This window comes from Amaranthus tricolor, chromosome 3 (genome assembly GCF_026212465.1).
Source record: "Amaranthus tricolor cultivar Red isolate AtriRed21 chromosome 3, ASM2621246v1, whole genome shotgun sequence".
Taxonomy (NCBI): Eukaryota; Viridiplantae; Streptophyta; class Magnoliopsida; order Caryophyllales; family Amaranthaceae; genus Amaranthus; species Amaranthus tricolor.
Genome location: NC_080049.1, coordinates 29,103,949 through 29,118,435, shown reverse-complemented (window position 1 = coordinate 29,118,435; position 14,487 = coordinate 29,103,949). Strand labels below are relative to the sequence as shown.

The window sequence follows — 14,487 nt, the reverse complement described above, 5'->3', positions numbered from 1 at the left end:
GTATGATTCAAGGCACTGTGAGCGATGAGATTGGTAACTTTATAGCCAAGTATTTGGCCATGGAAAAGCCTATTGGACTTCCGACCTCTCGACATCAAGGAGGGCTTGAGGGAAAAGGAACAATTGGCTCCAAATCGATCACACCTCTTCGAGACAGTCTTCTACAAGCGCACTTGTATGTGTTGCATTGTAATCCTGAAGTTCATCCTTTTCTGAGTGAGCATTTAGATATATTGTGCGCAAAATATCCTTGTAAAGGGGATAGGGGATTGATGCAGTTGCATAACAAGACGTTTATTGATTGGTTTCTTTATATTGGCATTATTGCACTACCTTTAACAACAATGTCAAAGCTTTAGTCCCGACTATTTGGAGTTGGCTACATAAATTATAACAACTCAATTTTAGAGACCATTGCTATCAAATATTTTATACATTATTCGGCTATTATCTTAAGAAATTCTACAATTAAGAAAATCAGTTAATGATCATCCAAATATATTTTTCTCCTTCATTCATTCCTTAGTTGAGAAAGAGTATTTTGGTATTAATTGTCATGAGAGTATATTACATCGGTTATCAGTTTCACGGTAGCTTTTTGAAACTTAAATATTTTGGCTTGTCCGTTGTTTAATATGTACACTTTATATCAATACTTCTTAATCCATAAGTGATTGATCTGTATTTAGGAATAGTGTTATCTCTAAGTTGTTAATATGTTATAGATTGATTTTTCCATTGTTCTGAATATTAGAAGAAAAACAAAATGTAACTGAGACTTAAATGGAATTATAAAGTTTATTGATTCAATATGTGGAAACAAAATATACAGAGGTTTGCATTCTGCCAGGACATGAGTATAAAACCCACAAAATCTGAACACAATATATCTCCCCCCTCTTTCTCTTCTCCACATCCTTTATCTATACTAATTTCTCTAAGTAACTACTCATTTAAATACCCATAATACCGTTTTAACCACTATATCACATAATATTTTGATCATGATGCAGGTGGAGCAATGGCAAGTTACAGGTCATTGTTGGCACAGTAAGATGCGTGTTACTCTTATCTTCTATTGGAACTTGTTGGATGAATGTGAGCCTTATCTTATTCTGATTGTGTCTTTCAGGTTGCATTTGGAATGGGAATTAATAAACCTGATGGTTAGTATTGATGTTAATGTGTATACTTTTTGTGAGAATTTGTTTTGTTGGAATCATACGTAGGATTTAGTGAGTTATTTATTTATAATCTATTGATGGGAATGGGTTACTGAGCTGTGATACTGAGACTAACAGTGTCCATATGGTACGTCCCGAATGCGGAAAAGGGGATATGGGTTAGAGTCGTCACTCATCATAATGATAAAGGATGCGCCACCAAAAGAAGGGGAGCATATGTAGGGTTTCATAAACCTCAGATCTAAAAATAAGGTACCAAAACATGTATAATTTTTGCAGTGAAGAGCAAGATGCAGAAAGGAGAAGGGGGAGTGAGACAGAGAAAAGGGATCATAGTGCAACAGTGCGATTTTGGTTGCGGTAATAATCGTAAAACAACTTTTTTCGGTAAACGCAAATGGTTTGTGGTTGTCGTGGCTTGTATTTCGGTTGTGGTAAACTCAAATTTTTTATTTTATCTCCTCTAGACCTCCACACTTACTATCAATTCATGTGCTGTGGGTTCTGCTGGCAAAGTGTTAATGCTTTTATTCAAACCCTTAGTGGGTGGATAGTCGTGATAACACTAGGAAGTCAATGGTCCTAATGCAAACTTCAGCTTGTGTCTATTGCAGACATCTGGACTGTAAACTCTACCAAGTTCCAAAATATCTTTGTGTGAGTCTGAATAGAAGGCTGTAATTGATGCCAAAGACCTTGAGTCAATGCTAAAATCAAACAAGATTTTGGGGAAGCCTCCTTGGGTTACTTTGAAGACATGAGCCCTTTTAAGTGCATGCGTGATGGTGTCAACAAAGGGATTCCAGCTATCCATGCAAATCTCTTGGTCCATGGATGGCACGTGTACCATAACGGACACTAGTTACAACTTACAGGGAAATTAAATTTGAAGGCTATGATCTATGTCATTGAACCTCTATTCCAATTGTGAAATTAGGATTGGGTTCCAATTCCAAGGAAAGTATCTAGGATCCTCCTGTATCATATATGCTTCAAAAGCGGGCACTTAGTATGTTGCAACTTGCAACGGACTCAATCCACTCTCATCCACATCAGAAATCACTAGAAGGTCGGGACAAATCTGTAGGTGGGTTTCCTGGACACCTCGGCAAAGGGGGATTATGGGCATGGCAGGAATCATAGGCAGCCACATACACATGCTCCTCTGGAATCTGATATGTACTGTATATTAATTTGTATCAGAATATGATAATAGATCTGTGAGATGATTGACTTTCTAAGACTGTTCTTTTAACTTTATTTGCTTCATATTCTCTTCTTCGGGATTACTAATGTGCAGTAGTTTCATGCTGGTTTAGCCTTGCACATGGAAAGTTTATTTCATTTTCGCCCCTTTACTTTTTATATATGCTTATAGGGCTAATACACATTGGTTGCTTGTAGTCAGGTTTGTCATTCATCACAGTCTGAGCAAATCTATGGAGACATATTATCATGTTTCATTTCTTCAAATTAAACATTCTCTCTGGCTATTGTTATGTACATTAAGTAATGTCCCATGGCTTTAGGAAAGTGGACGTGATGGACGTGATGGACTTCCAGCAGAATGCCTTCTATATTTTAGACCTGCTGATATGCCTAGGCAGGTAAGTATCTAGATCTCTATCATGCTGATCTTTGTTTACTAACCATGGGTGAAGAAGGATTGACATTTTCCTGCTCCTGTGACGCTTCTCTGGCAGAGTTCAATGGTCTTCTATGAGAACTCTGGTCTGTAGAACCTCTATGACATAGTACGATATTGTCAGGTACTGTTCTAATAATTATTAACTAATAACATGACATGCAAGAACATTTTTCTTATATAAAAATCAGTCTGAATTTGGTGGACTAGGATCCCAATTCTGATGAAAAATTATACTACTTAGTGTTACAGCTCGGCGTGCAATTTGATAGCTCTTTTAAGCCCTTGCAGGAGAGAAATATTAATTTATTACAACTAAAAAAACCTCTCTGAAATTACAAAGGTAAGGTTGCGTGCATCTAACCCCCTCAAACCCTACAATCAGTCTACGTGGGAGCATTGGGTGCTTTGGGGCAACAAACAAAAATAAGATTAAGTTAGCTTACCAATAGATCAGTTGGAAGACAACAAATTATGTGATGAAAGAATTAGTATGCACTTTCCATGGCTGAATCTGACTTATACAACAATAACAACAACGCCGGAGTTTTGATCCTAACAGATCGGATTCGCCTGCATGCCAATGTATTAGTTTCAATTGGCGTCCATATAGATTCTTCTTCAACATTCAAATCTGTAAGTCTAGATCATTCATATCATTTTCCACTCTTGCCCTCTAAGTCATCTTTGGTTGTCCGTACCCTCTTTTTAAGTCACTCGAGCTCCAAATTTCTATCTTCCTTATTGATTCTCTGATACTATATCTTTGTACATAACCAATCATCTTAAATGATTTTCTTTCATCTTTACTTATTATTTGCAAATCCGAAAGTCTTTCATATGTCTTCGTTTCGAATTCTATCCCTTAAGGTTGCCCACTCATCTATCAAAGGATTCGCATTTTCGACACTCTCATCTTTTGACTATAATCCTTTCTAAAAGTCCAATATTTTGATCCATAATGCTGGTCCAATGTTCGTTTGATAGAACTTGCTTTTTATCTTTAGGGGCACATCTCGATCACATAATATCCCAATAGCTGCCCTTTTTTTTTGCCACCCACACTTAATTATGCGGGTCACCTCTTTTTGGATGTGTCCACTAGTTTGAAATATGGACCCAAGGTACTTGAAGCATCCACGTGAGCGATTTCCTTCTCTTCTAGCTTTATATTGTCATTCGTTATCTCGTTGGTGTTAAAGTTACACTTTACGTACTCTTTCGTACTCTGATTGAACTTGAATGCTCTTGATTTTAATTCTTATCCCTGTTGTTCTAACTTAGCATTTAACCTCTCTCTAGTCTCTTTTTCCAAAATAATATCATCAGCAAACAACATGCACCAAGGTACATTTCCTTAGATCGATCGAGCGCTCTCATCTAGGTACGCTGCAAAAAAGAGGGGTGTACGGCCGAACCTTAATGAAGTCTAATTGTGATTGGGAAATCTTGTATTGCCTCGCCATATGTCCCAAACATTCATCTTCACTTCTCGATTCATATCTTGCTCTATATTAATATAGTTTGTGGGAATACCTTTTTTGTCATTGTCTACCAAAGTACATCCCTTGGTACCTTGTTCTATGTTTATCCAAGTCAGAAAAACTATGTGCAAGTCTCTTTTTCTAGCTTTATAGTACTCTATCATTTGTCTCATAAGATGAATTGCTTCTATTGTAGATCTCTTTGGCATAATTCCAAATTGGTTCTCTGATATGGAGGTAGCTCTCCTCATACGTATCTCTATCACTCTTTCCTATAGCTTCATAGTATAATTCATGAGTTTTATTTCTCAATAGTTGGATTGATCTTGGACATCTCACTTGTTCTAATAAATGAGAATGTTATGAACATATTATTGGCACAAAATAGTTAGTATGCAGTATGTCAATTCAAGTTCCTGTCCATTTGTTGACACTTGCAAGATATATTATGCCTAATAGTTCATGAGGTAGGGTGAAATAGTTTGTTTAAGTCTTGTCTTTCGTCGTGCCAAAATTCATATGTTTAAGTCTTGTCTTCATTACTTCATGCATTGACTACACTCTTAAATATCACAGTCAATCCTACTTAATCAGCTATATTTAATTCTCATAGAATTCCATTTATATATAACCACACTAATGCATAGAATTTATTTGGTGTATTCAAATCACCAATAACACTAACAACAATGAAACAAAACTTATTTTTAAATCTACTATTCACATAATATATTTTTTACATGATGACCAAACCGTGCTTGCTAGTGCAATACAAAGTATTATCTTATTTCCATAGAATATGGAAATTAGAAATTAATTAACCAAAATTGATACGGTCTTAAATTTGTAGCATGTAACCTCTAACTCATCTCATAATATGTTATAGTGATTAAGCTACATGATTTTATTGATAAAGAATACATTTGACTCTTCATAAGTTACGTTTTAAGCTATTTATTTCAAATACTCTCTAATTAACTGCTAAGTCACGTGATGATTCATATTTTTTATTTTTTATTTCTAAAATAAAATACAAATAGAAACAAAGAACAAAAAACTGAAAGACTTTATTCGTTGTTAGTGACAGCGAACAAATATGCTGGTCAATAAAAGTCAGCATCTTTATTCCCACTTAGTAAATAGGAACAAAAATGTTTGACCTTTTTAAATATTTAAACTATAAATTATTCTCACAATCACCAATTAGATGATCTCACTGCTACATAGAGAAAAATAAAATTCATCAAATTGAGATCATTTTAAAGCCAATCCAACTACAACAATAATTTCATGAATAATCAAAGGTTACATGCACAATTTGATAAGTCTGCCATCTAACTCACAATATAAATCTTAAATAGGTTGGATCTAGAGCTGTTCAAATGTGATCCGACCCGAAAGTTAACCGATCCGAAAATATGTTTTTTTAGGTTTATCGAACCGATATTATTCGAACCGAAGTTGCGCCCGAACCGGTTTACAACGAAAATCCTAAAATCGAACCCGAACTGCGACCGATTTATAACCGACATATAACCGTTAACCGAGATTACCCGAACTTAATAGTGACCGACCCGAGTCATACCCGACCCGAATCATGCTCAAAATCAGACTTGATCCGGCTAAAACCGACTTAACCGAACGAATTTTTAATCGAAATGCTATAAACCTGAACCAATTTTTAACATAAAGGTATGATCGACTCATATTCAATCATCTTATTAGTTAATCTAAGGGAAATTTGCAAAGAAACACCTTTTAAAACCCCTTTTTTGTAAAGAAATACCTTTTCTAATTTTTTTTGTAAAAAAACACCTTTTAAGAGACTTTTTTTAAAAAAAAAAACACCTTAAATCAGTTTTCGATGACTTTTGTCAACTTTCCGGCGTTGACTATGCCATTTGAGCTCAAAAGTCAACGCCGAAAAGTTGACAAATGGCATAGTCAACGCCGAAAAGTTGACAAAAGTCACCGGAAACTAATTTAAAGTGTTTTTTTTTTAAAAAGTCTCTTAAAAGGTGTTTTTTTACAAAAAAATTATAAAAGGTGTTTCTTTACAAAAAAAGGGTTTTAAAAGGTGTTTCTTTGCAAATTTTCCTTAATCTAATAAAGTAATAGAAATTTTAATAAATTAAATTTTATACATATATGGTTTCATATATTTAGAGCTAATAATCAATGGTCAATGTTTACTTAACTATTTTAAATCAAATTAGATGAAAAATGATAAAACTTTAATTTTAATTTACAGTCAAATAAGTAAAAGCAACAAAGTAATAATCACTAACTGATTTGCATTTTAACTATTTTGCCTTAACTAAGGGGAATCTTATCATCAATTAAAAATGTCTTAACAACTTAATTTGATATTGACTCGATCTATAGTAGTTAATAATTCGTAGCCGAATTATACTGGAAAATAATACATGAACCCGATTTGTACCCGGTAAAACCGAACCAATTATTAGCCGATGACAATCTGAGACCGATTGACTACACGACACGAACTTCAACTGACACCGAACCAATGCTAACCCGATAGTTCAAATAATTGATCTTCAACCGAACTGTGACCAACCGACCTGACCCGAGTGTGACCCGCCATAACACGCATCCGAAAAATAACCAATCCGAAATAGAACTGAACCGAATGACACCCGTCCGAAACCGACCCGATCATCCGAATGAACACCTCTAGTTAGATCAAACATAAATTAACACGTAACATTAACTTTTACCATGTGTATGTCTCAATCTAGTACACTTGATCACAAAAAATTATCTACTATGCTTTATTTTGACCCGGCCCTAACGCTCATTGATGTATGGTAGTTCGAACTTCTCTGTTTGCGATAATTAGTATAAACATCATCATATTGGCTACCCTCGTTAGGATTCGCAGTAGCTCCGAGGCCTAATCTTCCGGAGGTAGATGATCCAGGTTCTGTTTCTCTGTCCGCGTTTGATTGAAAATCAGGGGGTGGAGGAATACAAGCTCCTCCCTGGCGGACTGGAGAGTCTCTCTGATAGTCGTCTTCATACCTTGCGTCGGATTCACTCATTGGACCTTCTGATGGATTGACCTCCCCGATCTCCTTGAAGAATTTAGACACTCTTTCCAAGATATCCGATTCGGGTACATCAGATGGTGGTATAACGGTAGGAATATCTAGAGGACTCATCGGAGAGTAGGGTACTCCGCTTCCAATTTGCTGTTTTCTGACCATTCTAGGTATTAGACCAGGAGGGAACAAAGGATAAGGCGGTAGTTTTTCACCAATGTTAGCAGATGGTTGTGGCAATGCATGCGGGATAGGTGGTTGGTTTACTGGTGGAATGGCTGAAGCTGGTGGAACGGAGCCCGGAAAGCCAGCTGGTGGAACAGTATGAGGAATAAACGGCTGACCAGGAGGCATAGACGAAATTGCAGGGCCGGGCAGCTGTTGATTAAGTAATGAACCTTGTTTATCCTGCTGCCACTGTGCAAGGTTACCTATTGCTGCTGGTTGAGGTAAACCTACATCAAAGGGGAATGCAACAGTCAGACCATAGTTATACGAAACCGAAACCTTTGCTTCCAAACTCCTGATTGAAGCCCAAAAGCATATAATTACGTTTTTCCTCATCTTATCTTTTTAGTCATTTTCTTTTCTTAACTTTGTTTACTAATTTTATTTTTTATTGTAAAATTAAATTGTACCAATGTTCCTTATGTTTCCGAAATTCTAAAATTAACATTTCTCGTTGCCGACTTTTTGTTTTCGTTTCTCATATCGGATAGAATTTCATTTTAGGTCACATCGAGACAGACACATCTACAGAAAAGTAAACAAAATTACGTATTAAATGTAGAAGCCCAATGTAAAAACTATACTCAATTGTATTAGCCAAGCTCCTCATCCTCAAACCAAAAGGAAGTTTTATTTTTCAAGTATGAAATCTTACCCCCAGAAATTGAGGGATCAAAAGAACCAGGAAGGTCTTTTGGAGGCCCCTGAAATGTAGGTGGTGGTCCTCCAACCATCTCTCCCTCAAGTGAGCGTATAGTTTCTTGATCGTAAACTTCTTTTGAAGCCCAGAATTGCACAATTTTCTGCAACCGAGATTGGTTTTCTTCCTTATTTTGGGGATGATGGTATATCCTCGCCAGCATAGAGCCCAAAACTGGTTTAAATGCAAGGGCCTCGCTATCAAGTTCATGAGGATTGACGCGCCGCTGGAAGCTGTGAATTTATGTAAGCATGTCAAGAAATAAGATTGACACAGCAACAGCATATGATAAAATCAAATTCAAGATTACTTCAAATCATAATGATGCTTCCACTCAGGGTGAGGTAAACAGGAGTCCAATATATGCAAGTATGCAACTATACACAATAACATAGGGTGTTTGTATGAGGTGAGACCCCTGATCCAAAACAAAATAGATATCAACAAAGTCACAGACAATATAGGTGCACGGCTGCACGCTACACATCCACAGCTCATTAAATCATGTGTGCTTTTTATCTATGTAAAGTTATATAAAATGTTTACAACCAAAGGTCAATCAAAATACGGAACCTCTTTGTTATTATAAGGGTAAGGTTCCATACATCCGACCCTCCAAACCGTACCTAGGTGAGAGCCACTTTGTTGCATTAGGGTAATGAAATATTGTATGTTGTTGCTGCAAACCCACAGCTTTATTGCCAATTGCAGAACAGCACCCGCTTGTAACCTTAGGGTTTTAGTTAAAAAAATTTATCATATATAAAATACCCTAATTGTTCATTTGATTGGAGGTAATAAATCACGTTAGAAGTGATAGATTTATAAAGAAAATTTTTTAAAGAAAGGTTGCACGCATGACCATGCAATGGAACTACATCCGAACCATGAGTTCCCGTTCACAAATTTACCATGATCAATAAATTCTAGAGGGGTAATGGACACTGAATAAGAAGAAAAATTGGATCATAAAAGCATTAGTATGGAAACATATCTCAGCGAGACAGCAATAGTACTCTACAAATTCATTTGTGGAGCATCTGTGATAAAATCACATACTCCTCCACAGCAAAATCACATAATTCCTCATATAACTTCATATGTCCCATTTGCCCATGCACGCTTGTCAATGCAACAATTCAATCTTTAATATCTCTAATTGTGCATACTTAATTTATAAAAGTATTAATAAATTTTACATTGAGACAAATCAAACAAGATCACACTTGACAATGTTGACTTATAGATTAAGAATAAAATTCAAATTAAGTAATTGGTGAATAGTGCAAAACCTCAAATGGGACATATGAAGTAAATAGGAGTATTAGAATGACGTAGGGAGACAAATTATTCCTCAGCTGGAGAGATGTTGAATCACAATCAATTTGAAAAATAGTAAATCGCTTAATTTGAAAAGATAATGGAAACAAAAACTACACTGGAAAATAAAAGGTTCTGCAGCATCCATGGGACCAGAAGCCCTAAGCTCCTAACCAACATAATAATCTATAAGATTAAGAGCAGAAATTTCACCAATGAACACTTCGCAAGTAAATCATATCTTTAGGTTAAGCAATTAAAATGAAAAATACAGCAGTCTCATTTGTTGCTTATAAGAGTAATTAATTACCTGTCAAAGAGGATGTCATTTGCAAGGTATACAATGTGCAACTGCTTATCGGAATCATCAATAGCGAAGACCCTATCTCTTAATGCTTCAGCTAGAGCAGGTGCAAAAGGTGACCTCTGCATAAACCATGCCTTAGCACTTTTAATTGACTCCTTAGTACCAGTGAGGTTGACAAGCACATTGTTCAACTCCATGGCAATATCTGAAGGAAGTGGGCCAGAAAGTCCTCTAAATGGCTTCGAAAGCTGGTCATAATCCGGGCGATTGTCACCCAAATAAGGCTGCGGATAAGGCTGTTGCTGATCATAATGAGGGAAAGGAGGTTGGTGCATCTGAGGTGGGCCCATCATTGGACCTGAAACTCCAGTGGGATTCATAGGCGGTGGATGCATACCAGGCATGGAAGGAGGGAAAGATGCACCAAACGGGCCAGGACCCCGAGTAAATAGAAAGAGTTTATACCGATAGTATCCATGACCCTCACCACCAAACAGAAAATTGTAATCTGGGTTTTTATGTTCTTTCTCACATACCATAGCTTCAAATCCTGGGCCATTTTTAGCAACATACTCAACTAGTTTGTCTATACGCTTTCGTAATTCAGGATCTGGAGGAGGTGGAGCAGAGTCATATGGACCTCCAGGAAAAGGAGAGGGTACCATGTGAGGAGGCATATGAGGGGGATAGGATGGAGGAGGTTGTTGCTGATGCTGAAGATGAAGAAGATGAGAGGGAGGAGGATGAGAATGCATTTGTTGAGGATGCTGCTGATGCTGATACGGATACTGTTGGACAGATGGATGAGGAGGCATAAAAGGAGGGCCGTGAACTGAAGGGGGAAACTGTTGATGCTGCGGAGGGAATCCATACTGCTGTCCAGGCATATTAGCTCCTTGCTGTGGCTGTTGCTGAGCAAATGCCATAGCAGGATAATCATGTGGAGGGCGATCCATCAGATTTTAAAACTGATGTCCCAAACAGAAATTAAAACTTGGACAAATCTTCCTGTATGGTAACTGCCATACAGGAAATTAAAGCATATGAAGTGACATTTGACAACATAAATAAAAAAACTTCATGTAAAAACAAGCAGCTATTTTCTAGAACAATGCCAAACGTTTACACTATAATTAGATAAGAATTTAGGAGGGGAAGGAAAAGGAGGGAAGGGGAAGAGAGGGAAGGAAAAGGAAGGGGAGACATTGATAAGAAAAGCTTTTCTTGTTTAAGAGGGAAAGGAAGAGAAAAACCATAATACTTCCAAATCTTTCCACTTTTGGGTAGATTTAGTAATCAACAAAATTAAGGAATTAATCCCTTCCTTCCTAATCTCTCTCTACAAACTTTTTATGAAAACAAAGGTAATTGTATCCCTCAATATCCCCCATTTCTTTCCTTTCAATTCCTTCAATCTAAACAATGTTAATCACAAAAGACTAATTCGGCTACATGATTTAATAAACCAATCCTAATAATTGTCCACATAAACTCTCTATTCAATTCTATTATCAACCATCTTAGCTTTAAATTTAAATTTTTCATATCATTTTTCACCCTTTTATTCCAAATTATCTTTGATCTTCCTCTTCCTCTTTATCAATCCCCCAACTTCTAACTTTCTATCTTCCTTACCAGTTCGCCAACGCTTTGTCGTTGCAGTTCCCCAACGACCTTTAACAATTCTCTTTCATCTTATCCTAAATATTTGCAACGCCAAAGCCTATTCTCATGCCTTTGTTTCAAACTAATTCTTTAAATTATGCTCACTCATCAATCTAAGCATTTCAATTTCGACAATCCCATCCTCTTAGCTTCACTAATTATTGGTTAAGAGTATTGCATCAGCTATTAACATCAATATGTAAGGTAACACCTCAATAAAGGCTTCCAATTTTAACTAAGTTAAAGAAAAGGGGTCAAATTGACGCAGACGTATGGCTACAATTACAAAAAAAATTTATATGGTAATAATTGGTTGATCAAAAATCGAAAACATCTACAACTTCAAAAAAGGAATAATTAGCACTTCTCAATACCGTCCATCACATTGGTATGATTCTAGTTTGACAATCCACAATTAATAAATTACTTAGGTTTGAATAACATTGATCTTAGTAACATGATTAAGAAACCCTTCAACCATATCAGGAAATACTCAATCTTGGATCCATGAGATCACCAAAAACAAGACGTGTATATAACTTATATGATCACCACAACTGCTAAGTTAAAGCAATAAAAATGTAACCCAACTTCCTGTCGAAGTAGAACAATTACAAGCTGACTAACAACACACAGTTCATATCATCTGATCACTCATTCAAATAATTGCAATCCAAATTACATTTAAGTTCTACCAGCTTGCCCTTTTGTTCTTATCATCAAACTCAGATCACCCCTCAAACACTAAAAAAGGTCTAACTTTTAATTGATACCGCAACGTTGATGTAGCCTAAAGCAAACTTCATAGGAATGCATATAGTATGAAGCATCATAGATTTTCAAAACGTCAACATCAACGCAAATAAAATCCAACTCCAATCCATACTACATAGATGTGCCTAATCTAAAAGCTTTCATTAGCTACAAACGTACTCCCTTTATTCCAATGATATTGCTAAATTTTTTCTATTGGGATGTCATAATGATTTTGCTACACTTTCTTTTACCTATATTTGTTCTCTTTTTTTAATACTATCCACACAATTCAAATTTTGACAAATATCTACTTCATGGTAAGTAGCAATTGTTGTAGAGCTAAAGAATGTACGTTTAGCTTCATGTATATTTTCTAAACCATTTGGTGTCACTTCTTATTTAGAGAATTCTCTAATTTTGTTTAGCAGCTCATTTTGAAGCTCAAGTTAGTTTAGTGTGCTTCAACACATAAAAAGAAACATCAGACATAGCCTAAAATCTTCCAAATAATGTCAACAAAAAAAATCCATTATCAAAAAGAAACTAAGACATTAGCTCCCTTTTAGTTAAGATCAATTAAATACAGCCCTTAACCTTCTCAGATCAAAAGCAATTCACTATCGTTGGAACTTATCAAAGAAATCATTATCAAATTTCCCATACGAAATCCCTCATGAAAAATCACAAATCACATATCAAAACTGTAGCCCTCAGCAGCATGGTGAGAACAAAAACCAACAATCTAAACAAGAGACCGAATAAATATTATTCAATAGTTAAGATGTAGAGTTGTTTTGATTCGTTAAAAACAAGTCCAGAGAAAGCCCTATTCAAATTGAACATATTTAATCCGTCGTAACCCCAGTCCAAAAGATAAAATACTATTTATTTGTTAAGAATATACGAAAACATACCGGAAGTGCAATGGAAGAAGCAAGATGGGAAGAATTGAGATTCCAATTTAAGGGTAAACAATTCAGTTGCGAAAGTGGGGAAATTTAATTGCTTTAAACAAATATGATTTTGAGGGAGGTAAACTGTAAAAAAATGAAGTCATTCGTTCTCTTTTTCTGATATGACCCTACGGGCTAAGGGACAAGCTCTATTTAAAGCAGAATTGAAATGGAGTAGGAAAACCAGATACTTAAAGATTATAACCGGATACTGAGTCGACCAGGATCGGGAAAACCAGGATACTTAAAATTTTGATCCGGTTTAAACCAGGTACCCGGAATCTGGGTACCCGGTTTAAACCGGATCGGAAACCAGATACCCGGTTTTGTTAAAAACCTTTTTTAACAAATATCAGACTTTCATCAAGTTTAACTTCAAAATATTAAACATAAATATCATTCAACTTCAAAACATTAAACTTAAATATCAGAATTCAATCAAGATTACCAGCAATAGGAGTTCACTTTCATCAATCACCTTGCAAACTAATACAGACTTCCTTTTTTTGCATAATTTATATATCAATATTCAATATATCATCCATTCAAATAGATTCAATGGCAAAATCCAAAAAAAGGGGAAAATCTAACTATTGAAGAACATACAGACTTGAGAACACACAGACTTGAGAAAATCTAACTAATGGAAAAACTAACTAATGAAGAAAATCCAACTTAAATTAAATAAGTACCAAAATGGCTAAATCTCTGTAAAAATGGCGAAAATGGCTACATCATTGTGATTTGTGACAAAATCGAAAATGGCAAAAAAAAATTAAATAATACCAAAAATCAGGTTTGTTTCGGATTAAGAAGATCTTGAGAAGAAGAAGAATGGTGATGAACTGAAAGAAACTTACCCAGTTAAAAACGGTGAAGAAGAAGAATGGCAGTGGTCTGGATTGACGTCGTGAAGAACTTAAGATTGAAGAAGACGACGTCTCACCGTCTGGAATTAATTTGAAGATGCAAGCAGGAAGAAGCAGGCAGCAAGAATGAATCAATGAAGACGGGATTTCAAAAGGCCTAAGGTCATTTAGCCAATTTAGGGTTTTGAAAATAATTTTTTTTTTTTTTAAATACAAACCGGATACGGGTACCCGGTTTTCCAAATTTGCGATCCGTATCCGACCCGAATTATCCGAATTTAGTAAATCGGATAATTTACCCGGTTTTAAAAATC

The 14,487-nt window shown here is 35.8% G+C and overlaps 1 protein-coding gene across 2 annotated transcripts; it reads right to left on the bottom strand.

The window, feature by feature from the left end:
- Positions 1–6,619: 6,619 nt before the first annotated feature.
- LOC130807456 (uncharacterized) lies at positions 6,620–14,336 on the bottom strand. 2 transcript variants are annotated; one of them, XM_057672661.1, is made up of 4 exons: positions 14,165–14,336; positions 9,934–10,949; positions 8,259–8,536; positions 6,620–7,830 (listed from the first exon to the last, which is right to left on the bottom strand). In XM_057672661.1, exons 2-4 carry the CDS (start codon positions 10,884–10,886, stop codon positions 7,106–7,108), a joined length of 1,956 nt encoding a protein of 651 aa, XP_057528644.1. In that variant the 5' UTR covers positions 10,887–10,949; positions 14,165–14,336; the 3' UTR covers positions 6,620–7,105. The 2 variants fall into 2 exon arrangements, with proteins under 2 accessions (XP_057528644.1, XP_057528645.1); XM_057672662.1 differs by having other exon boundaries at positions 9,934–10,898.
- Between the last annotated feature and the right edge of the window lie 151 nt (positions 14,337–14,487).